The sequence below is a fragment of the Cygnus olor genome, chromosome 1, assembly GCF_009769625.2.
Source record: "Cygnus olor isolate bCygOlo1 chromosome 1, bCygOlo1.pri.v2, whole genome shotgun sequence".
Taxonomy (NCBI): domain Eukaryota; kingdom Metazoa; phylum Chordata; class Aves; order Anseriformes; family Anatidae; genus Cygnus; species Cygnus olor.
Genome location: NC_049169.1, coordinates 47,627,166 through 47,653,694, shown reverse-complemented (window position 1 = coordinate 47,653,694; position 26,529 = coordinate 47,627,166). Strand labels below are relative to the sequence as shown.

Genomic DNA, 26,529 nt, shown 5'->3' with positions numbered 1-26,529 from the left:
GAAAACTTGTAAATGTGCTCCTTGTAAATCTAGTAAAATTTGTTCCTTCTCCTCTGTGAAAAGTTTATTGCTTCAGAAAATGTTAGAAAAACGCTTTTTCATTTGGGAAAGAGAGTTTGCACAAGAAAACCTCACACAAGCTAAATATATATAATTGTACTCTCTTTGGATTGTAAAAGCCTAACTCAGAAATCCACTTCTGGAAGGTCTAAGCAAAGATGCTTGAGAAATTTTCAGTTAAATGTTTTTTTGTTGACCAGCCAGTTCATCACATGCTTTTCTCATCCCTTCCAGCGGGTGAGAATTTTATGAGAGAGCAGCTTGGGTTTCTTAGGAATACTTTGAGGCCCTCATTAGATCTTTAGATGGGAATGTGCTTTTGAAGAGCAAAGTGCTAATATGAAATTGTTGTGTACGTGGGTACATTAGTACTGTTGCTTTTTTATAAATAAGATCAGCCTCCTGGCAGAGGTTCCATATTCATTGCACAGATATTTGATTTTGGATTTGACAGCTTATTATTAAGTAGCTTTGTCTTCTCTTACTCCAAGCTAATAAGGAACGTAAGTTGAACAGATGATTAAAGTATTTCCTCAAAGACAGAAACATTTAAGTTATGCAATCTTATTTACTCTACTTGCATCTTTTTAGCTAATCTCTCAATGTGAATAAAAAGAGAGACATTTTATGGTTTAGATCAAAGCACAATAAGGAAATACATGTATATTCTTAACAAAAATGATTGGAAGTAAGAGTACGAGGCAGAAGACATGGGATTTTGGTGGGAATCCCTTGTTGAGATGTACTACGGATAAGTGGCTCATTTGGTCAAACCACCCATTTGAGAGGTTCCTTGCAATTTTTAGCATGATTTAGAAATCAACATGTGTCCAAACTGCTTTTTAAGATGCTCATGCTTTGGAAATGCCTTGTTGCGGGAAAAAAAAGATTATCGCAGAATATTATCAATCTCTAAGATAATCGGTCCTGAAGGGTTTGGACCTGATTTTGCAATCTCTGGTGGAGTTAACATCCTCATCCCCTGTGCTCCACCTGCTGGGCACACAGTCAGGTTCATTTAGAATAGCTGACCCAGCTGACACCGTGTGACAACAGCAGCTGGTGACAACAGTATGTTATGTTCCTGAGTCATTTGCATTGCTTCAACCTGCAATTGCATTGCAGGTTTTCACCTGCATTCGTGCTTCTGGAGGACACTTAACAGGCTTCTTTCTTCCTGGACTTCTGTCAGGAATTAGGGAGAAATGTATTTGTTTGTTCAGAGCCCGGAGACGTAGTATTGCTGTTTCCTGAGCCACAAAAAATTCACTTTTATGCACTGTTCTTCTACTCAAGTGATAAATATTTTCTTCAGCAAAATCACTATTGCAAGTTCAATCCTACGAGAGTTTAACAGGTGGAAAATTTGGGAGTGAAAGCGGGTGGAACTTGTAGCTTCCTCAGAAATCATATTAGTTGGACAAGAGACAAGTACTTCTGGTGGGCTTTATGTGACCCAAGAGATGAGAGTATTCAGTTTGTAAATCAAACATAAAGAAAAATAACATAGTTTAAATTAAAAGTATTTTCATGAATGCTTTGCAATTTCTTTTTCTTTTTTTTTTCCCTTTGGAACAAAGGTGTGCTTATGACAATGAGTGATAAATTCTTTTTTTAAGCAAATTTTACTCTTTATTGACTGGATATTTATTCTCAATTTACAGAAGTCTTGAACTGTACCATCTCCTCTTTCCCCAGCATAAGGGATTATTTTTAAAGATTATTTTTATCTGTTCCTCTGGCATTAGAGTTATATTGTGCTTGTTTCCTATTTTTTAAGCATTTCACCACAGTTTGAGGGTTGGAAAGGTACATTTTTTTAAATAAAAAAAAAATTACCGCATGGGTCTTATGATTCTAGCATCAGTAGAAAAGTGCTATTGAAAGAATTGACTTTTTCTCATGTACTTACATTTTTATGTGTGAATAGTTCTATTAAAATGCATATTTACTGAGATTTCTCAGGCGAACAGCATTGTATATATCATTAAGAATTATCAAGATTGGGGCCTAAATTGACTAAGCTACTTTGTAAACGAGGTAACGAAGCATGGTGATCAAAGCCATACTCCATCTGCTTTCTTAGCTAATTACTCAATAAAGTGTCAAAGTCACTGCTGACACACAGAGCAAAGTGATGGGAATATTAGCACACGTATCCTCACAAAATATGTTAAAGATAATTGAGCTTTGGCTGTAGGAAACCTTACTGTACAGGTTGCTGTGTCTGGGAAGTTTGGTTTTGAATTAACAGTATGACAATTGGGAGCTGCTCTTCTTCATGGTAATATCTGAAATATCAAAGAACAGTTATTGCAAAGGTCCCCGAGCAGTCCTTCCACACGCAGGACTTGCAGGGAATTCCTGCAGTTGTCCCGAGTTTGGTCTATAACATAGACTACCTTTGAAACTCCAAATTGCACAAATGTTGTCTTCCTCTCTCCTCTGTTATAATGATTTCTGTTGTGAGATTGACATGATCTAATTGTTGGGAATTTACTAATTGAAGCCAAAGCAATCTAACTTGAAAGGAATACAGGGATTTTCATCAATATGTTTTCATTTGTTTCTTTTTAAGTAGTTGTATTTAGTGTGTTATATTATTAATATTACCGTATTATTGGATGTTTAGTCAAGGTCTTATCATCCTTCTCTTAGCCTTTAAAACCTGTGCTATGAACAAAGTTTGGAAGAAGTTCAATTAGAGGTTCAATTTGGGTTCAACTAAACAGGGATTACGTGTTCTTTCATTTAAATTACCAGAAATAAGAAACCATGTTAGCTGTTTTTTTTGCCTTTTGTTTTTAATGCAAAAGTTGCTTTGCTACCCACCTTAACTCTGGCTAAACCTACCCTCTGAACTCTGAGAGCGACAATGTGACCAGCTACATCTGTGTAGTCCCTTTCAAGGAGCTGGGTCTGGGACTGAGTGAAGAGCAGGTGTCTGAAGAGGAGGCACACAATCTCACAGATGGCTTCAGCTTGCCTGCGCTCAAGGTAATCTCTCCTAGGCACATCCGCAATGGCTCAGCGTGAAATTTTTTTCAGTTGTCATGAGGCCATTTGGCTTGTGTATACTAGCCTGTGGTAGCACAGTCAACTGAGGAAGGAGGTAAAATTTGTCTCATATCATGTGTTTCTACATGTATTCGCATTACATGATTTCTTTTTGCATGTATTTGAAGAGAAGTTGCACAATAAAACACGAGGGTTTTGTTCTGTCAATCATACAAATTCAAGGCAGTGTTTTATAATCAGCTTGATCAACCTCCTTCTTAAACCTGAGCTTTTGTTCTTTGATTTCACATGATTCCAGACAAATAAAATATTTTTCAGGTTTGTACTTAAATCTTTTTAATTAATTGCTTGACTTTAATAAAAGAGAGACATCCAAAGATGTAAATTAGTTGTAATTGTTAAAGGGAATAGATGCATTTGGCTACACAGAGAAGGATAAATTATAAGCCTGGACCCCCTGCTGCCATGATCCAGCGAAGTTCTTTGATCTTTGAAAAGATGTTTAACTGAGCAGAATGACAATCATTTAATGGCCTTTTTAATCTATTTTGTTTTGAGATGTTAAGTATTTTTAATGTGCTTGAGTAAATGAGTAAAATTAGATCTAATTTGAATGCAAACCTTCTATGCTCTAGTGGTTCTGTGCCTAGGCGGTTCCATTTTACTCTTTTTAAATGGAAAATTCCATTATTATGTGACTTCTTTGTTTTAATGAGGTTGGCTCATGTTGCATTTTATTCACGTAATTTCTAGGCCTTGATTTCTTTTCTTCTGACCGTAAATGGCACCAGCAATAGTAGTTGCAAAGCTTTGAGGTTTTGTCTAATCGGTTGTAAGCTATGTGCTACATCAGATGTAAGTTTTGGGGATTTTTTCTTGCCTTTTAATGAGCTGAACTTCTAATTACAATCACGCAAGCCGACTTACCCAGTTCTCTTTAAGCTCGAGAAGTCAATTAGAGTTGCTCAAGCTTGTAAACTAAGACTTTGTTTACTTGCAATTTGCAGTAATTTCACTGAAATCTGTTTTAATTAAACTGGATGGAATACTTTTTGGGTAAACTCACAACTAGAAAATCTGAATTTGCCTTAACTGATGACAGTGGTGTAGGCTGGGTGTGGTGTAGTTGAGTCAAGCTAAATTAATATAAATCTAAGCAGATTTGTACTGTAGTAACAGAATAGTTAGATAACCTTGGGGCATATTTGTATTGCGAGCCCTGGATCTATGTGTAGTCCTCTTTATTTTTTTTGTTTTCTTATTTTTTTTTTCTTCCTTTGAGAGCACTTTCCGTTATTTTAAAATGCAGGTAAAATACAGACATGTATCAGATTCGGTGAATATTTTTATTTTCATTCAAGCCCATGCCTAGGCCATATGACCAATGTAGCCTATGTGTTTTGGCTACTTTGTCCTTGAACTAAGCCAGTTTAAAGAGTAAAATTTTTTGGCTTGAAAATAAATACTGATCCAAGCTGCAAAGAGCCAGTTGCATGTTTTCTGTGAAGTCTGAATACAGATAAAAATCATCAAAATTTATGGCTAGAACAAACTATTTTCAACCTTAAATACATCTGGAATTTCCTTTTCTCTCATCCTTTGTACCTTTTTTCAGGTGGATTTTGAGTTATTGTTTTCATTTCCTGAAGTTCACTACTTTTGTGTGCTACCTTTTCACTGCTTTTGCCTTCTGTCTGGCGGAAGGGTTTAGTTGTCTTTTGTGTTCATTATAACCTGAGCTCTTGACTCTTTATCCAAGGTACCACACCTTCAGAGACACTTAGGTAATTCCTGCCAATTTGTTTGCTTCCTCCACCCCCTGCTTTCCTAACCTCACTTGGCTTGTGGTGGGTTTTTTTGTTGCTGTTGTTTTCTAACACCTAGCCAAATCATTCTTGCATGTGTACTCTTCGTTCAGTTCATCTCAAACTCTGTTATTTCTTCTCATAAACATCTTTTCTTAATTGATATTTTTTTCCTTCTGGAATATTTTGTCACCTCGCGTCCAGGTGTTTTTGATACATCTTTGGGTATATCTGACCACATTGATCTGAAGGCATTTATTTTTTGTGTGTTATTGTTTTGAGTGTTTTGCTCTTGATTGTTCTGCACTGAGAAAGAAATATTACTTGTCAATAGTAGTAAGAGTGCAAAGTTGTACGTATCTCATTGCAAGTCCTGTAGATTTAAATATATATATATATCTGAACAAGTAATTTGTTAGTCCTATTCTGTAGCAGAGAAAAAGGCATGGTGAGTAATTTGTCTTCCTTAGTCTGGAATGCTTGGGAGTAGGTTTCAGACTACACCTTGTATTTAGATGAAGTTGATCCTTGTTAATAAGGACTGATATTGCAGAGTAAAGTGTTATACCCTATCCTTTTATTTTAGAGGTATAAGATACTACTGTTCTGTCATGGTCTATGAAGACAATGGTCTTCCATAAACAAAGAAAACAGTTCTTTTCATTGCATTTGAAGTGGAAGTTTCTGAGAAACCAAAGTTGTGGGTTTGCTTGTTCCCAAATTGCCTGACCTCTTTTGTACCATATATAATATTGTGAATTGAATCATCTCTTCACATAGCTTGGGGTCTTTCCCTCCCTTAATGGCATTGGTGACATTTCTCACTTTGGCTGCAAAAAAAAGTGAGTTAGCAGCTCAGCTTTCTCCAGAAGTATAATGTTTTTTGTTGAAGTACAGTGCAATTAGACTCATGTTTCAAGGTTGGGTGTGGGCCAAGGCAGTAGTTAGTAAGTAGATCATAAAACTGATAGCTTGATGTTAGAAAGGAAAAAATGTCTTTGCTACCGCTGGAATTTTGGCTGCTATTTGTAAGCTGTAGGGTATTTGGAGATTATAGCAAATAATGAGACTACCTGGTGAGAATATGAAATTGTAGGTCTCTGACAACCTTTTGAAGATAATTGCATGTAATGGACTTCATGAAAGAATTAACAGTCACCTAAGGTTCACAAGACCTGAACTCACATGGTCTGGGATACCTTTCAAAAACATGAAGGGGATTTTCTCAGTTTTTCAGAGCTGCTGCAGTGGGCCGAGGAATGTTTTTGCATTCTATATCTGTACATGTATTTTGGAAGCTGGCTGTATTCCAGGCGCACAGAGCTAACCTCACCCTGTTTTACAGGTTTTGTTTCAGCTCTGGGTAGGGCAGAGTTCAGAATTCTTCAGGAGGCTGGTACTGCTCCTCTCGCCAGCCAATGCGTCCCCCAAGCCCTTGATCTCCCCTGAACGGCTGCCTCATCATATCTTGTCTGATGTGACTCAAGGCCTACCTCATACACATGCTGCCTGCTTGGAGGAGCTAAAGCGAAGCTATGAGTTTTATCGGTACTTTGAAACTCAGCATCAGTCAGGTTTCGAGCGGCCAACCAGAACAAAGCAGAGGTCAAGGGAGTTGAACAGTCTTCAAACAGCAGTACGCAGCTTGCAGCTTCATCTGAAGGCACTGCTGAATGAGTAAGTTTACACATGAATTAGGAGAACATGCCTGTGGGAAGGAGGCTTCTAACTCAAGTTCTCTGAGTTGTCAGTTTATATCCCAGATTAGAAAGAAAAAATGCAGATAGCTATAGTCGTTGCAAGTAATTCATGCCTGTTCTGTTCATAATTGATTCTACTGAAGATGTCGGTTTCCAAGACGCTAGCTCCACTTTAAAAGATGTTATTTGACAGTAGAATTCTCTCAACAGTGCTTGAAAGAGTATTTCACCACTTACATTCTCATGCTCTGCCTATTGCTGTGTCTGAACTTTCAGCTATGTCACCTACTAGGTGTATCTTAACATAGAGTTTGGTCAAAGAGCCTTGGTTCAACGTGGAATCTGATATTGTTTCCTGGTTATTCTTTAGATATCTGGTGACAAAATCAAAGCCAATCAGTGCATTAATCTCTCTTTGCTTTTGTCACTTCCTTGAAAAAAAGTGAATAAACATCTTTCATTGATTTTGTAACATACCAAATGCTATATAAGTTCAGCTCGTAGTAACTATCTAGTAAATATTTTTAAGGTTTCATCACTGCCTTGGTAAAACAGTTGAAACTGTTCTACACTTTTAATCTTACTTCTAAGAATTACTGTAATGAGTGTAGGTGAACAGTGTATCTTGATGTGGAGAAAGGGATATTATTTTTAAAACTGTGGAGCATCTTTGAGGAGTTGGCTAGACTAGATCTTGAGAATCTGAATAAAATAACATTAATTAAATTAAATGCTTGAAGAAAAGTAAAGTCAAATATTTATTATTATTTTTTTTGCTCATTTTATTACTTAGGGTAATAATACTTGAGGATGAACTTGAAAAACTTGTTAGCACTAAGGAGACGCCTGAATTGACAACAGAAGCGCATCAGGTTCTGGAACAAAAACTAAAGTTTATTCAGCCTCATATGCAGGCAAGCAACAGCTGCTGGGAAGAAGCCATTTCTCAGGTGGAAAAAATGAGTGGAAAAAATCCAAATAAAAAAGGTAAATATGAGAGTTTAATTTGGCAACTAACGCAATGCACTTTAGAGATGGAATGGTCAAATGCATCAAAAACTGCATTCAGACTGTGTATCTGAATTTTAGCTAGAGAGGTTTTAAAACCATACGGTTTGAAAAGCTGTATGTGTGTCAGGCTTTTTCATTGTGATGACCTTGAAGCTTTTGTTTCAGCAAAAAATATAAACGGGCTAACTGTCTGTTAGACGTGGGTTCAGATTGTACATTTCTAAGTGTAGACCAATAGTAGCTTTTTGCCTATGAATGGTGAATGACATGTTGAATGGGTAGGATTTTGATTGATCATCCTTGAGATTTTCTTGTATTTATCACATTAAAATAAGGTAATTGAAATTACAATTACCTTTTCATGAAACTTTCTTGACGTTCATGTTTCCTGAAACATTTTGAATTGTAGAGTATGTATTGAGCGTATAATACCTGTTTACCTTCTCTCTCAGAGAAAGGGAGCTAATCTGTGTGCTTAGAAGTCACGTGAGCAGCACATCCCAAAGTTTTGCCTTATGTCCCTCATCTTAGTGCCCTGTACGGCCCATGCTGTTATCCTTGTGGATCACATCTAGCTTAAGTAATTGAAGTGAACTTAGGCTCTCCTGACATAGAGTTGAACATATAATTTCTAATCTTTTTTTTTTCCCAGGAGTGTCTTTATTGGCCTAGAAACGTACATCTCAGCATCTGAATAATGCTGGTAATTGAGAACACATTAGGAAAATTATGACTTGGGATATATCAGCAAGTTACCTACAGAAATCCAAAACTGTAGTGAGCTAAGCTCTTAATTATATATAGGTGGTGTATCCAGTAGGTGGATGAATATTGCTGTGGGCCAAAAGATGTCCAAGCTGACCTTCTTCATCAGAACTGGGAGCACTGGCGAGTCTACTGCCTACACAGACCAGGGTTCCATGCAGGTCCAGACATGGTGTAACAAAATTTGTGTGTACTTAGCCTAATCGTCCAGTCTTGTGATTTCCTCTCGCAGCTCTGTAAAACAATCAGTGAAGATATTGGATGTAGTTTGATACATTTGCATGTATTAGCCTGTTGTGTTTTGTTGATGCCCTCTACAACCAGGGGTTCCACTGATCTGTTTTTCTCCCCTTTTCTTAAATGTTCTTTCTAGACTACATGCCATAGTATTTTTAGTTATTTTAGTTATGTTTTTACCTTGTGTATGACTTTGCACAGCAGGGACTGTTCTTGTGACTTGCTTCCTTCTAAAGTCTTGTAAAAAATGACTTAGTCTATGACTTAGAAAAAAGGGATTGTGTGAGAAATTAAATTAAAAAAAGAAATCTTTCACTTTCTGTTTTTTCCAGTGACTTTCCTGGAAATGTGTGGGGTTTGAATCCCTATTTTGCAACAAGTTTACTGAGTTACTCCACATGAACTACTTTTAAATTAGGTTGGTTGGAGAAAATTGTTTTTATGTGGCTACATTTGACTTTTCTAGTGTATTTCTGTGCAGTTCAGCTTCTGTGAGTTGAACTTTTCAAGCTGTGCATGAAATCAGATATTATTCTTCTGATCTCTTTCTGTACATCTTAACAGCTGGTCTGTCAGTCATGATTATGTGAATTACTTCATTAAATTATGTCTGAGGCTTTTTTCAATGCTTCCTGAAAGCACTTTGAAAGAAGATACCTCCCTGCTGAAATAATGTAACAGCTAAGCACATCTTTTGTTTTTACATAGTGTTATGTAAAATCAAATGAATTATTTTTACAAGAGCAGTAGCAAGAACCCTATCATAGTACAGCATTGTGTCAAGTGGATGCCCAATGCTTTTGGTGTAATAAATTTAATGGTGTTTAGTTCAACTAACTATAGCAGAGCAGTAGCAATGCCATTTTCAACATCAGTTATGAACAGTGATGAAGAAGGAGCTGTTCTTGATGGTTTAGATTCAGTTTTGAGAGGAAATATTGCATAACTTAAAAGCTATAAATAGCGAATATTTTTAGCAGTAACTTATAATTGTGCTTAGTTTTAAAACAAAGTCAATCTTTTTTGCTTCTTCATCTGAAACTGAAAAGGATATGCAGTATTTAAATTTACTATTTCCTTGGGTTTGGATCTTACCACAATTATGTACTGAGCAAAAATGTAGCTTTGCTTTCCCTTCTTGGTTCGTGCTGCTCTCAGCATGGGTAAGGAGTAGACAGCACACAGCCCACCAGCTGCAGCAGCCAAGGGCCCATGTTGCTCCGTGGGGAGGAGTAAATGGGGAACTCGCTGCTCTTTCCAGCATCAAAATGCTTTTGCTGAATTATGCATTGAAAGTTTCCATCCACTGCTTTGAACTGTTATCTGTCCTAGTTGTGGCATCTTAGGTAGCTGCCTGTCGCTTATTTTCCGAGCAGTTTTGCATATTTTTGTTTTCTGTGTAAACATATGGATCTCAGTCAAGAATCTCATACTTCTTGCTCTAGATCATTCTATGTTAAAGCAGGTTTCTTACAGATATATTAAATAATTCTTTCTGTTAAACTCTGTCAAAGACATTTAGGTCTAACTGATTGAACATTCAGACACTCCGAGCAGCCTTCCATGAATGGTGAAACTGGCATGTATTGTAGTCTATGGTATAGTAACCACTATAGTAACGAATGTTGTTTGACTACTATGTTTACAGGACTCTTCAGTATTTCTACCACCAGTCCTGTTAGTCACTGATCCTGTCACATTCAGAACAGAGCCAGAGAGGAAGTGGTGTTTTAGCAACTTTAGGGGAATTCATCTCTACTTGAAAGCATGGGGCAATGATAGACTTATGGAAACACATCAATCTCTACTTGTTTTAAACATTAGTTGATTCTAGACTTTCAGCCAGCTTCTGTGTATCCATTCACCTCTTTTCTTCATGCACAAAACTGATTTATCACTTGAGGCCTCAATGATTCAAGCATACAATAATCTGCCGTTACTTTTACAGAACACCTTTTATGGCTAGTTAGTGTTGTTTTAACAGTTTTTGAAATAATGGCTCTCAAACTATTTAAATTCCATCCTTTTTTCCTTTTAGAAAGAAAGAACTGTCTCTACATTTGCAAATGTATACAACTTTTTCAGATTTTTTGTACCATAGTACTCTGTTGCAAGCTCCTGGTTTTTGCAGTCCTTTGATCCATTGGAGAGGAACTAAAGCAGCATCTTTAGTTAAACACTGTGAATTCATGATCTTGAAACATATCCTTAGAAATGTTATCCTCCCATACAGATGACAAATACAGCAGCCTATACATATTAGAGCAGCTGTTTTACTCTTCTGATTTAAGAAGGCAAGTTTATTGTTGGCAATTTTCATAGTACTCTTTAAAATTTGTCTTCATACCTTCAGAAGCATATTTTTATTGTTGCTATTATTGTTATTATTAAAATGTTTTTATTCCAAGGCACAACTATGTAATGGACAAGTCATCTTAATATTTGTAAAATAATTAGCTCAGGTCAGTTTTCCACTTCAGATTTCACTATGTGCTTCCCCTTTCTTTTAAATGATCACTGCATTTAGATACGTGTGGAGTGTCAAATCTGCAGCTCAACAAAAGCAACTAGGGAATTAAATATTTTCCTTGTTTGCAAAAGCAGGTAACTGAGCACCAGTAGAGTCATTGTTAATGTGACTACCCACTTTCAGAATACCATCCCGAAGTATTCAATATATAGATAAGGAATTGAGAATAAGGGAGGGTGGGGTTTGGCAAGGTTACCTAGCCCGTTTCTCTTCTCAGGGGTAAATTAGTACTTGTGCCATGTGTGAGTAAATGTTTGCCTGCTCTTAAAAACTTCTCTTTAGAGACATTTTACAGTATTTCCAGGCATCTATTCCAGCACTTAAGTCTCCTTACCAGCAGAAGTTTTTTTCTTGTATTGAATATAAATATCTCTTGCTGCAATTAAAAAAACAGTGCTTTTGATCCACCCACAATGGAAATCCATTTCCTCTTTATAGCCCTCTCTTACATATTTGAAGACAACTGATAATATTTCTGTCTTCTCTGCATAACCCTGTATCCTTCAAATCTATGACGGTTATACTTTATGTAGCCGTCTGATCATTTCAGCTGTTTTTCTCCAGCCACCCTTTAGCTGGTCTACAAGATTATTGAATGGGGGAGCCTCAGCCTGGGCACAATGTTCCATCCACAGCCTGATCAGTGCCAAGGAGAGCAGAAAAGTGATTTCCTGTGTCTAACAATCCGTGCTGCTGTTTATATGTACTGTTATGTAGTCTGGCTTTTTGCTTGCAGCAGGGTATAATTGACTAGCTTCCTCAGATCTTTTTCTCGGTGCTGCTGCCCAGTCAGTCATATATTTGTGCATTTGACACAAAATGTCACAGCCACTGTCACTGGACTCTGTATCTGAAATCCAGTTCTTCCTGGGGTGTCTCTAATTTTCCAGTATTATTTTTTTATTCTACCCATCAATATCCTTGCAGGTCATCCCTATGGCAGCAGATTTAATTAGATTAAACACTTTTGGTGTGTGGTGTTTTTTTGTTTTTGTCTTTAACCCATTGGAAATGTTGAAGAGTATTGGACTTGGGGCAAATCCTCACTAAATGTATTGTTCCTGTCTGAAAATGGTAACCACGTTGTTTATCCAAGAGATAAACAACGCCTAGTAGCAAATCTTCTAGCCTAGGGATTTTGTTTAAAAGTATGTAATGACACTGTGTCAAAAGCCATACTGGAAACAAAATGCAGGATGTCTTTGGCTTCTTTCTATTATAAGGATAATGGAATGTCTTGACATCTTCTGTTCTCAATAAACCCACACTGGCTGTCATTTACTGCCTTGCTGCCTTCCTAGTAGCTTTCTATAAGTTTTGCTTATTTTTTTCCAGTATTTTCCAATTATTTGAAGCTGATTTGCCTATAATTTGCCATCTCGTATTTTACTTCTGCATTTAAACTTGGGCACCAAATCTATTTTCTGTTTTTACAGATTTTTGTCTGCCTTCTGCAGTCTTTCAAAGCCTATTAAAAAAAAATTGACATCTGTTAGTTGAAATAGTATAGTTCAAGGTGAGTTTCATGAGACCCAGCTTATATCAGAGAACACTTAAGTGTCTTAGCTATTTTAACGTAGTATTTCAATGTATTCTAACCAACCTTCTGACTATTTTTTCATGTGTGCCAATCCTGTCTAGTGAAAAGGCCTGGACCCTGCCTGAGCAAGTCAAAAATATTACTCAACGTTCAAAATTTTTCTTTTTTTTTTTTTCTTCATTGCTTTCTTTCCTTTCCCCTAAAGGCAAGCTTGAAGCTTTCTGTGACAACCTACAGTGTACTACAGTACCTTTAATGCAGCCTACCTTATACATAGAAGACAGAGATCCAATCCCCGAAGAGCAGGTAAAAAAAAAAAAAAAAAAAAAAGGATCATTTTCAATGATGGGCTTCTTTTCTATATCCATCCCTTTTTCAGTTGTTTGTGCAGTGACTTTCTTGTCTTCTCAAGGCAGGTCAAGTAAGTAGCCAGTGCCATTTCATAAATGCACTCAGTGAAAAAATTGATGTATTTTTCCCTCTGATGATCAAAGAGGATGTATTCCCATACTGGGGGAGGGGGAAAGAAGAGCACCAGTATTCACTTGTTCTTGTATATATTGTTAAAAAAAATGAGAAAAGGAGAGCAGCAACACAGAGTAATGTAGAAAAAAAATGTGAATTGCTGAAAGGCAGTACATAAAATTGAGTCCTACTTGCATAGTATTGAGCTGACACAGCAGCACAAGGAAGAAGCTCCTGAACAAACCAGCCTGTCTTCAGTTTGCATAGTGTCCACATTTTTGGGTACCTAAAGCAGACTGTGATGCTGAACAGCTTCGTGTCATTTCCCCACTCCAGGGAAACTGCTGTGTAATGTGCTCTGTGTAATGTAATGTGTTAGGCCGTCCTGAAGAGAGGTTAGTCTTCTGTCCTAAAGCTGAGTGACAGATACATTCTGCAAGCAGATCGACACCTATGCTCTGCTCTGTCCCTCCCTTACCCTCTCCCTCCCTCACCTTCTATCAAGCCTACCTCACTTGTTTTCTCTCTAGGTTTTTTTTCCCCATATCAAAGATCTGGAACTAATAACTTCAGCAGCTGTCTATCATAACATAAATGGAGTTCATTTTTCTTTATATTGTAGTGTTCTTCATTGTAGTTAAATTTGGAGGCAGACTTTGCTTTTCTCCTTGATAGTGATTGATATAACTTAAATTAGCATAATGCCTGACTGAGAAAGAATTGCTTATGGTGTGAATTAAATAAAAACAAAACAAACAAACAAAAAAATCAGCATTGCTTATTTCCACCAGTCATTGTGGACTCCCTTTTTCAAGGTATATCACTCGGTCATTCTTGTGTAAGAAACTAAATCTTGGGTGACTGCGGTAATGTTTTTAGTCCACTTTAAATGAGTGGACTTCTTCCAAAATTGTATAACTGAGAGTGGTGTCAGATACACTGGCTTTGTTCAAACAAGGCTCCATCCTTCTACTGCAGTTGTCTTGTGTTGAGATCACTTGGTCATGCATCGGCTTGAAGCACAGTGTCTACACTGAAAGTGAAGATTAAAAATACGTTTTTTCTTTTTTCAGGAATTGGAAGCATATGTTGATTATTCAGATATGGACAATGAATATAATAGGGAAGCTTTTGACTGCTTTTCCCAGGAAGAGAGAGAGAGACAAAAACGAGAGAGAGAAGAATCTAAGAGGGTGTTACAGGAATTGAAATCTGTACTGGGTTTTAAAGCTTCTGAAACAGAAAGACAGAAATGGAAACAGCTGCTATTCAGTGACCATGGTAAGCATTGCTTTTGAAAATTAATGCCTTTCTAAGAAAGGGTAGGTGTCTGTTTACCATCAACTTCAGACTGTGTTAGCTGAGCAGTATTTGAATTCTATAGCAGTGTATTTGGTAGAGCTGTGTGGCCTTAGTTTTTTATTCCATCTCCTTATATTATTTGTAGCAATTGTTTTACTATATATTGAAAGGAACTTAAAAGAATGTGAATTTGGCTTCAAACAAAAATATTGAGCTAAAGCTATTAAGCACAGCATAAAGAGAACTGTCAGGCTATAAACCATACAAAATGAACTGACTTTCTCTCATCGCTTTCCAGTAAACATGAATTTTAAATTGGATTCATAAATAAGTTATTTTTCAGAATTTAAAGAAACTATCAGAATTTATCCCAGACTTACAAAAATGGATAGATTAAAGTGAAGAGCTAGACTTTGAAATATTGAACGCTCATAAAAGACTAAGATGGGCTTTTGTTTCCTTGGAAGAGGGAGCATGCAGAATATATTTAAAAATAAATAAATAATACTAACAAGAAGAGTTCTTCCAAATTACTCTTTCCAATTCTGAGGACTGCTGGGTAGCTCCATCCACTTGAACTTGAAGATAAGAAAATGAAAATTTCTCTTGCCTCAACAGGACAGCCTGTTTCAGTTCCAGCAACAAGACTGGATACAACTTGATTGCTTTTGCTGCTTGAGCTGCTTGATTTATTATCTTTAAAATTGGTAGTGGTTTGTTTTTTCCTTTTTCTGTTCTCTTCCCCATTTTCATTCCTTCCTCTTACAGACAGGTTAGGAAGAGCCCTCTAAAAATTTTTCATGTTCTATGTTAAGAAAAGCAACCCTCAAGTCTGGCAGCAAATCCACTGCCTCTGCCAGTGCTTACCAGATAAAAAGACCATCGATTGCATCCTTCAGTAATTTAGTGGGAACACACAGTAACAGACCATACCAAAGAAACAAAAACTGTTTCTTTTGACATCAAACCCACAAAAATATGTGCTTCACAACTTTTCTCTTTATGTCATTTGAAAGGAGAAGGGAGGAATCCTACCTCCAGTTTAAGTCTTGACAGATCTAGTGACTGTTGTAGAAAGTTCTTTGTCAGGAGCGCTTGCATAGGGTATTTCCTTATCTAGGTTAGCAGCTGATACCTGTCCACATCAGTGGCCATTTGTGGCCATAGCTTTCTAGAAATTAATAGACTGGCTTACCTGAACAGCTGTAACAGCTGAAAGAGGAGTCAGCTGACTCCTGTAATCTTGAGTAACCATTCACTTGAAAGCCTTTGTGGCTCATGTTGGTTCCTTTCCTTTTCACATATAAATATTACATTGTTTTAGGATTAGAGATTCTGTGGTGGGGAGGGAGGAAAGTGTGATTTCCTTCAGCTGCTTAGGACTAATAACATATTTCTTCCATGTTGTACAAAAGTTGAAAATACGAGGAAGGACAGTTTGTGAAAATAATTAATATTGTCTCCTTTTGTCTCGGACTCTGTATATCTTAATCTGAAATATTGATATGGACAGCAGACATAACATCTTCTGCTGTTTTTAAGGAATTTCTTCATTATTTCTTCAAAAGAAACACAAGTCAGTTAAATATGACATGATGGACCCCGACATATCTCTCTTGCAGACATTAATTTATCTGTACACATGGGTCATTCCTTTAAGAAACATTTTTGTGAGCTGTGCTTCCCATATTGATGGTTGGCATTATCTTGAAGAATTAAACCAGAAAGGTTTGTGTTCTTGTCTGCATTGGCCCAAGCCAGTGGATGGTTTTGATATGACCCATTTCCATCACCCTCTTAAATCTTGCTTTTACAGGATGATCACATTCCAGAAATCATACATTCTCCTAACTTGCAATTGTTGTGAAAAAAGATCCTGGAAGATGCTTAGGCTAAAGCCTTAGGCACATAGCAAGCCATTTTGATTTGTTAAGGGTTTTTGGTTCATCGATGAAAGGGCTGGGCTGGGGAGGGTTTCTACATAAAAGAGGTCAGTTCCCAACAAGTTGATACGCCCAAAGAACACAGCATGAAGTCAACTATAGATGATAGGCTGTATTCCAGAAGAAAAAATCTTAGCAAAACACCAGACTAAAGCAAATGTGCCCAAGCCTAGCACCATGGTAATAATGTTTACAGTCTGGGCACTCAGTTACCTATTGGAGTGCTGATGTGCTTCTATTTTTGGTCCTTGGGCATCCCATTGAACCAGAAAAACAGAGGTACCTTTGAAGGGGTCCATGAAGTTACTAGGGGATTTGTTTTCATTTATCAGACAATATCAAACAACATTCTTCTGGTGCAAAATCACTTCTAGTCTTTCTTCTCCCCTCGCCCCCCACCAAAATTGCATTCTGTCAGTGGTTGTGTTGCACCCAGCTGTTTACCCATCTGCTATCTTTTCCATGCAACAGTTCTTATAAAACTGTTTCCCAGTTTTTCTCATCTCTGTATTTGGAAAGCTATACTCTGAGAATTGGTGAATTCCACCTTGTTTATTAACTAATCAATTCAACCAACTGCCTAGCTGCCAACCTGAAGTATCTACGTTTCTAGAGTTCTGGCTTTGGAACTGCTCTTTGGAGGCAGTAGGCAACAAATTTGCTCCCAAATGATAATGCTGTTGTGTGTATTCCTGCCTCTTCAAGCAAACGGGCAGAAATGAGCGGCAGGATTTTGTTTTTATTTGCTTTTTGTTGGTTTCTTAGTGTTGTTTTTTTTTGTGCAAGAAGGGGAGAAAGCTGTTCTGTTAATAATTGAGATGAGTCTGGTGCAGTGCTCCTTCGGTATAGGAGTTTTTAAAACAAACAGTACAATACAAATTCTAAGACAGTCTTTCAGTGTGCTCGTGAAAATAATTATCAATGTGACAGTCATAATGATGCACCTGCCTTCAGCTAGCTAAAATAAATATTGCTGCAATAGGATGCAATGGAAAAATCCTAATACCGTAAATTTTGTTTCCCATGAAAAGTTTGCGTATTTCCCAGAGTTATTTTCATCTCTGCTTACAGGGGTAAAGTCAGAATGGAATTAGAAAGGGAAATGCCACTTGGGAATCTGCTGTTGCTGCTCTCATTTATGTTCGTGCTGCTACTCTAATGGAGCTACTGCAGTTTAGGGAATCTGTTACTTGGAAATGGACATTATATCGTTTTCTTAAAAAGAAAGACGTCTGTTCTTCAAGAAGTGATTGTACCGAGTTATACTAACCCTTAACACTGGGAGGAGAGACTTCCTGGCAAGCATCCCGTTGCTGGCAATGGGACTCGCTGCTGCTACTAACTTCAAGAGAGGCTAAATTAAACCACACTTTATTTGTGAGGACACCTTACCTGGCTGTATGAATACATGTTGTATTTGTATGTTGTGATGTGAGATCAGATATTGCACATAAGGACTGTTTCATGTACCAGCTGTATTTATTGGATTAGGTAAACCATTGTCTAAAACAAAGACAGTTCAAATCTGTATGCAGTGCAGTATTTTTTTTACTTTAACGTTGAACGCATCGTCTGTGTTTGATGCCATTTTTGAACATCATCAATTTCGTGCCATCTTTTTATATCACAGATTTTAAGGCTTAGTTCCGACAAGCAGCTATCACATTTCATTTCAGCTCTGTGGTTAGAAAACACTGATTTATTTTAGGTTTTCTTTGATTTGTGTTTTTTGTTACTGTCGTGTTTTGTTTTGTTGGTTTTTCAATCCATTTTGACTCTTCCAATCCTGCACCTTTTCAAACACAAATATTATTTATATATAGCACCTTGCTTTTAGTTATCAATTCATTTTTTCCCCTTTTTAAGCTGCAGTGAAACCCTTGTCTCCTGTAGAATCGCTGAAGCTACTAAGTAATTTGGAATCACACATGAATTCAGATACAGAAAAGCAGAACTGCAGCCAAAGTTGTGATAAATCTGAAGAAATAGACTCTAATCCAAAAGTCAATGCTGCTGATAAAAGCAGGACAGAATATTTGTATGAAGATCCTGAGATGGAGAAAAACAAAGACAGTACTACTGAAGACAGTATTTCTGCAGGGGCTGAAGAAAGAACGTGTTATCAGTATGAAGGGGAAGTTGAAGATCTCAAGCCAAGCGATACGGATGTAATAGAGGTTTCACAGCCTCCTTCTAAGGATGCATTGCATTCAAAAATAAAGCATAGGCTGGCTCAGCTCCACATATCAACAGATTTTAACTTCACATCTGGTCTGGCTGCACAAGTTGCTGCCAGGTCTTTCACTTTTACTACAATGCAAGAACAGACTTTTGGAGATGATGACGAGGAGGAGGAGGAGGAGGAAAAGGAGGAAGAGAAAAGGCAAGAGCATGAAGGCCTTGTGGAAGATTTTGAGAATGAAGTTAGAGGCTCTGAAAGTGAAGGAAAAATATAAGTCTGAGCTGAACTTTATTAAACCAACAGCAGGCAATTTGGTAGAAAAAGAAATATAAGGTGGGGGTTTGAAGATGAAATTACTGGGTGGAAAAAACAATTGGAGACCTAAATGTAATGTTTTGGTCCCTGAGTCTGATACACTAAATGGGACTTCTAAGTGTATTGAAAATTTGAAGGTAAGACAAATTTAGGCTGCATCCACCAAACAGTCGGCTGCTGCCTTTTTAAGATCTTAGTGGTGAGTATTGGAATTTACCTTAGTGTTTTCTGTTTTATTTATTTGTATCATAATGTGCTGTTGTTGATTTTCTAAAAAGAATGAAAAACAATGTATTGAATTACAACAGACTCCGTCTTTTGCTTTCTGGTATAGTTGTCATGGTATCATATATTAGTTCCAACAAAAAAGGAAGAACCTGAACTGTTCCCTGTGATCATCTTCTACCAATTCTCATGTCTGCAGTGAGTTGGTTAAGCCACCACAGGTATTTGTGATTCCGTGGGTAGTGATGCTCCCAACTAAAATGTAGAGTTTTAAGTAAAAACTTGGAAGAACTAGTATTTTATGTGTCCTGGGGCATGGGGCTGAAATAGTATAAAGTTGGTCATGCTTCATATTAAGGTTTATAGAGAATTTTATGAAGGGTTAATAAATGTTGTAACTCATGTTAGAAAGGTGTAGTACATGTTAGGGAGGGTTTTAAGCATATCAGTAGAAAGTACTATAGAGAGGTAGAAGCTATCTGTTGGATTTATAATAGATGAGAATTAAATAGCTATTTATTAAAACAGCTATTAATTATTTGTTAACCTTTTATGAATTAAACCTTAATATAACGTTTGATTTTTGATATAATGATTGCTTGTACATTTTTGTTTATGTCCTGAAGTAATTTTCTTAAAGCAAAACTGACAACATCTATGGTATTTTAATAGCATATTTGCTCTTCCCTAATGTTCTTCCATTTTTCCATAGATCACAAGGGTCACACAACCTGTGTGATTAAGATCCATGAGAGAACGAGACTTTTCTAAGGTGTATCTTGTAACTTGGTGGACACCTAAGTTTGGATGTTTGATATGAGGTTATGCAAGTTGTTTTTTTCTTTGAGGTGGTTTTACGAGGAGCAACAAATGGCTATGGCAGATGGTCACCTCACAGAGGAGCCGGGGCGTGGTTTTACTGCCTTCTCTTCCTTTTGCCCTCAGACACAAAGTGACACAAAGGTCTTATGCCTCTGTAGGTGAGAGAACAGCCTGTTTGTATGGACCTGTATGTATGTGGACCTGGATAAACTTCCAGTCACAAAATGCCTCATCAGTTTCTTAGGGTATTTATTGCCTCTTTGAGCCTGCTGATTTTATAGAATACAGGGTGTGGAGAAGCAAGTGGTTCAGAGCATTATCTTTTACTAGGATGCTGTCTTGGGATGTGGGGAAGCTAACGAAGGTCAGCAGGGTAGGGTGGGACTCTTGACCATATGTCAGGAAACGTGTGCTTTCTTTCAACCTCTCTTCTCTTAGTGATTTTGTGTGAACGCTCTAAGTATGTATATTTTTTTCACAAACCCTAAATAGGCAAATATCAATTTATAGAGAAGGTTGTATGTGATTTATGCTATTCTTTCACAATATAATGCCTGTCTTTCCCCTGACAGACAGGATTGGGTAAGGGAATATTCTGACATCCTTCATTAACCAGTAACCATGTTTGTGCGCTTAATTACGTGTAAGTGACTGGAAGCTAAATGGATGGTGGCTGGGGAGAGGGGGGCAGGGAATATGCTTCTCATAGTACTTTCAGAAGCTAAGCCTCCTTTTAGTTGTAGGATGTACTCTTCTCTAGATCCATAAAGGTTAGGATAAGGTGATGAAACACATTTTTTATTTTCTCTGTGGTAAGCTATCAAGACTTGAACAACTGTTTTGGTTAAGTGGTGTTTGAAGTGTTGCCCGTGCTTCTGAAAAATAAGTCTTCCTCATCCTTGACTTGAGATCCTTGATTCTTCACTAAGTGCCCAGATATTTTTTGTTCCTAGGTAATTGTTCTGGCTGCCTGTTTGTTCCATTACCATTTTTCCACAAGCTCACCCAGGGACATCCCATGAGCTGATATTGTGTATCCCCAAACTGATACTTCTTTCATCTAAACTTTCCCCACAGGATCCAAATCTTAGTTTACAATGTAGTTGGCTATGATACCAACTTGGGAACATCATCAGATATAGGATATGAGTTACATCTCTCCTCACAGTTTTGGATAACATCAATAGTTGCATGAATGTTTTGCATTGCTACTAAAATAGGTTTCAGATTTAACTTCTGTAAGAGTTGCTAGTTTTTTATTCCTTTGCTTCAGTCCTTAGCAAAAGACCTGGAAAAGAGACCTTGGCAGCTCACATGTGACCTATTTTTATAATATGCCGGTCTCAGTGATGAAACTGGTCTAAGAAGCCCCATCCACCATTCGTTGTTTGTTTTCATCCATCAGCTGGGTCAACACAAGTTTTTGTGGCCATGTTATTAATCAGACCACTGAGTCTGCTTGGTCAAAAAAAAGAACCAAACACCCCACATCCTTTTTAGTGTTTGTTTTTCACCTTGTTTATTTTAATGATGCAATTTACAGCATTTACCTCCAAGCAGCTGTATCAGTACATACTGTGTTGCTGACATGAGGCTCAGGATTGCTCGCATTTACATTACTGGCAATGACAATGTACTGTGAAATTACAGCCTTGACATGAGAGATGGGTATGATCAAAGTATGACTTTTTGGAGCAAATTCTGATTCTACTTGAACAAAGAGATTTTCTACAAGCAATTTAACTGATTTGCACAGTCTTACTTAATGCAGTCTTAGAAGTTGTATATGTGAGCACCTGGGTTCACTTGCGCTCTCTCCTTCTCATCCATCACATCTATATATAACTGCTATCAGGTCATTTATTTAAATTTATTTAATATTCTCTGTGTAAAAATTTGGCTAACAGTCTACAGCACACAAAGCATGTCTTCCTTTAATAACCAGGTTCTATCTATACATAAACATGCTGTTATAATCCGGAGTTCCTCACAAGAGCGAAGAGCAGAGCTAACAATAACAGCATATTCCATTTCGGATGAGCAGCTCTGTGAAGTTGTAAAAAAACAAGTAACTATATATGGTTAAGTAATTTATTTTTCTCGTACCTAACTGGAAGGCACTCCAAAGACAGTATTTGCTTCTTCAGTTGGATTGCAATCTAGCACTACATCTTCTATGTCGCGTGGTTTTACAGCTACAGATATAGGTAGGCAAAGGCTTAAACGAGGACGAAGATCTATGATACAAAGACATTAATTGTTCCTTTTCTTAGTGTATGTCTTCATGACAGAAATGTAGCACTGGTGTAATGGAAGCATATATTGAATGTCACAGACAACACAGAATCTTTCAAATGTCGAATATGTCTGTGTCACATTCAGTTGTAAGCAGGATCAGCAAACATGAGGGCTTCTGCTATTGGTTTCAGTTGTGAGGCAGCTGACTCCTGACAGAGGATTACTGGAGATGACCAACTCTTGCAGTTTGTTATAAAAATACAGGATGAAATTTGGCAGAGCAGCCAGTTTTACTGAGGTTTCAGACTCTGCCCTGAGCACATTTGTGTGACCAGGCTGATTATTTACAGCATTGGAAATTTTATGTGCATCTGGACAGCAGAATTTGCAATTGTCTTATTAATCTCTCCGCCAGTTAAAAAAAAAAAAAAAAAAAAAAAAGAGGAAATAAAAAGAAATCTAAATGGTGGAATATGTAGAATTGTTGGCCTATACTGAACTTTGTAATCTGTTTGTCTGCCTTTTTTTTTTTTTTTCTTTCTTTTTAAAACAGAATCAAAGGCTCAAGCATACTAAACTGTCTGTCTTCTTTTGAATTGATTTGTTAAGGGCTACTGTTGCTCTGCAAGTGGCTTGTTCCTATGGTTAACTACTATTTAGAATTAACACTTCTGTGTAGCCTGTCATCTGAAAAAGAGGGCAGTGTGAGAGAGGCACTTGGTCAGTAAAAGGTTCAACTATGCTGGGATCTTGTCTGTGACAGGGGCTAATAGCAGATGCTGAGGGGAGAGTAGGAGAAGGGAGTTCATAAAATGATGGGCAAATTCCCAACACTTTGTGTCTCAGGGCCTTACTGAGCCAATGGTGGCAGCTGTCAGCTTAACATGATGGAATCTTCTTCCACAGATTTCTTCAGTTTCGTGTTAGGTTGATTGTTAGTAGTTCCAATGCCAGTATGTGCTCACCTTTGTTACAGTCTTTTACAAACCAGAAGATTTGTCAATATTGTTTCTCTCTCTCTCTTTTTTTTTTTTGTTTTTTAAACCAAGCAAGCCCACTTCTGTCAGCTCATCTACAGAGGTCATGTTTTCCACCTTTTGTTTGCTTTCCTTAGAAATACATTCTGTGTTGTGAAGTATAATGCCCAAAGTGTGCTGCAGTACTCCAGGTGTAACGTCAGCAGTGCTGAGTAGAGAGCAATAATCAACCCCCATAAATCAACAGTTAAACTATTTCTGAGTCCATCTAGGAACAAAACCTTTTCAGATCTTTTACCCATAGGTACTACGATGAAAAATGAAAAGATTTGGTCTGATGGAGGAGAAGTATTTATTCACTGTCACCAGAATTCAGTTCCACAATGTTTTTCTTTGCTAACAAAACAAGAAGTTGTTAAATCAAAGTGATCTTCCAACAGCTTCCACCTGGTCTAACACAACTAAAGATGCCAAACAACACTTCTTTAAATTTCAGCTTGACTTTTCATAGCTGTTCTGATCTTTGATGCGTAAGCATGTATCACAAAATAGATTATCACACAAAAAACATGGCAGTGGATATATGGATATCAGAGGTCAAACTGAAGGCTTCTGTGACTCATTTTGAAAGTGCTTGGAGGTGTGCTTTATTCATATTCTCCTGATATTTAATTCCTTCGTCTGTATGCTTTTATTTCATCACCTTGATTTTTAAATGCCAAAAAATACACTTCAATTTGACTTGGAAATTTGTACAGTAATCAGATGGCCGTAGGTAGGGGTAAAAAAAATATTTGTAAACAGTTAAAGCAGTACAGTTTGAGCTGCAGATACTTAGTATGTAACTGTTTTAGATAGTCTGCCTACCTATCACACTGCCATCTCTTAAAGTTCTTGGCAGGTTTGTCAGAATAAAATTAGATCCAACAGCCTGAATGCCCTGTTAGCCCATTTTACACTTTCTGAAATTACCATAGGATTATGAATAAGTGATTATTATTTAGTAGGAAAAAAAAAAAAAAGTCTTGTTTCTCAGTTAAAAAGTGGCTTATTTTAAATGAGTTGAATAGGACCAAAACTTGAATGCTTTCACACAATCAGCATATTTTGACCTTTACATGTGCTTAGACTTCAATCTTGTAGGCCTCACAGACAGTCTGCTTTAGGGGATGCAGTTCTGTAGCAGTTTAAGCCAATCTAGGTCCAGGCTGCCATGGTCCTGCCATGCCTGTGACCTCTGTGCCTCCTTCAGGCTGGCTTTTGCAACCACTCAGTGATTTAGGACCCTGATCTGGCTGAAAATGTGCCACTGCTTTAACTTTCAGCTGGGCTGGCTCCCTCAACTAATTGTGTTGTTGAAAGGTCACTGGTAGCATCTCAGGGGAGTAGGAGGGAATACATGCCTTGGCGATGAGGAGAAATGCCATAGCTTGAACTTAAATCAGTTTGAATTAATGTTTACACTCTCTGAATTACATCATTAGTGTCTATACTGAAGTGGGATAAAGTCAACTCCATATGTCGCTTCATCTCCATATTTTCTGTTGATTGAGAATGATGCCACTCATTAATTCCCTCACTCATTTTGACTACTTTGTTCTTCAGACCTAGGCTACCCAAGACCTGTTGTGTCATACCCAATACAGCCTCTAAGGACTGTTTGTTATACTGCCAGTAAAATTCAGTAAAATTAAAACTATCATACAGGTCTTTTCCTTTTTTTTTTTTTCTTACTATTTTTACCTTTCTGGCAAAAAAAGTCACCCACAGTCCTTTCCCTGTATCACCATTCATAAGAGTTTCAGATTTTAAAATACACAATTTCTGTGGTGTTTGTAACACAGCTTGATTCTTCTGTATCTTCAGCATTGGAATGACTAGATCTAGAAATGTATCCTGGCTTTCCCAGTTGAGAACTAGGACAGAAGATGGACGCCATAATGGGCAGTACTACAATCAAAACAGAGCTAATAATGTATGGCAATACAGATTTTCAGTGTGTATTGGCTTTTGTAAGCAATTCTGTCTTGCTGAAAAACACCAGGCTGTGTTGTAGAAATAACTGCAATTTTAGTACAAGGTCCCAAAATAACTGTCATTAGTTGGCTCAACCTGTGCACAAATCTTAATATTTAAAGACTGCTTCCTGGCCTCCTTCAGCTGCATGGATGAGAAATCAAAATAATCTTGAATTTCCACGTAGAGAGTGACCAATGCTTTCCATTACTTTGTGCTATTGAAAGGAGGTTCATTCCTATATAAATAAAAAGAAAAAAGTCAGTGCTTAGTATCATTCTTCAGTTGTCATTACTAACAGTTAGGCATTTGATCCCAATAGAAGCACTATAAATTAGGGCTGTTTATGATGTTTGATGTGTGTTTCTAAAAATAATAATAATAAAAGGCTTTAAATGTAATATGGGATAAAAGCCAGAACTCTATGAATTGTCCTCAGGATCTTTCATCCAAAGCCACAGGTGACCAAACGCAAACAAGTTCGTGCTGTCTGTTGCTGTGCAGCTCGGTATGAAATTGTGCTCGAGGCTTTTAGCATCCTGATGTGAGTGTTCACAGCCTGCCTGTACCTGTGTGCTCAGGTCTGCAAGGGCTGCAGAGACCTGCGGACACCACAGAACAGCACTGAGTGAAACCTGTACAGGAGCAGGAAGGCTCAAAAGCATTTTGGCCTTGTTGTCTCTGTCTTGCTCTGTTGCAGCACCCATGTCATGCAATTCCAATCATTTTTTTCCTTCTCAGCTTTCTTCATAGGCCACACGAACCAATGGTGGTTCGGTTTGGTTTGGTTTTTCCAGTTTCTCACCTAGGTTGCAATCCTGTAGTGCACCAGGTCACACATTCCTAACAGAAGCACGAGCGTTACTCACCACACCACAGGACATGTGGCCTGGGCTGGCAAGGGCCAGAGAAACTCTTCTGGTTTGACCACCTCTGGCAAGAGTTGTTCTGAGATGGCTGACTCCGGGGGCTGAGCCGGGACTGTTGACCCTGCAAACATCTTTCACAGCTCCGGTTTTAGCTAGGTCTTTGCTTTCCTCCAGCAGTCTCTCTTCCCTCCTAGCAGTCTTCAGCTCTCCTCCAGCATCCTTCTACCAACTCTGCAGGAACTTGGCCACTTTCTCCCTTTGTTTCTGAACCCACTGCCTAAACCTGCTGAAATGGCAAGTTGGAAGGAACCCACACAGAGGCACTGATGTGTGTTACTAGCCATAAGCTCATAAACAGGATTCTCGGGGCTGGTTATTTGTCCTGACTTTCCTTCCAGGGAGCTTCACCTGCATTTCAGCCTGGCTTTCCTATTCCTTTCTGGACTTCAGAGCATTCACTTCCAGTGAGCACCCCTCAGTGATCACAAGATGGTAACATCTACCAGCAA

General features: G+C 37.7%; 1 protein-coding gene across 7 annotated transcripts in view; it reads left to right on the top strand.

Moving 5' to 3' along the window:
- The window catches only part of VEZT (vezatin, adherens junctions transmembrane protein), a 58,672-nt gene extending 39,500 nt beyond the window's left edge, over positions 1–19,172 (top strand). For 4 of the 7 annotated variants that reach the window (XM_040557030.1, XM_040557021.1, XM_040557011.1 and 1 more), the window contains 6 exons: positions 2,910–3,057; positions 6,229–6,560; positions 7,377–7,570; positions 12,872–12,972; positions 14,205–14,412; positions 18,243–19,172. In XM_040557030.1, coding sequence (XP_040412964.1) covers positions 2,910–3,057; positions 6,229–6,560; positions 7,377–7,570; positions 12,872–12,972; positions 14,205–14,412; positions 18,243–18,832 — 1,573 coding nt within the window. In that variant the 3' untranslated portion in view covers positions 18,833–19,172. Of the gene's footprint in view, positions 1–2,909; positions 3,058–6,228; positions 6,561–7,376; positions 7,571–12,871; positions 12,973–14,204; positions 14,413–17,447 lie in introns of all 7 variants that reach the window. The other 3 variants (XM_040557058.1, XM_040557050.1, XM_040557040.1) reach the window with 2 other exon arrangements.
- Positions 19,173–26,529: the final 7,357 nt, after the last annotated feature.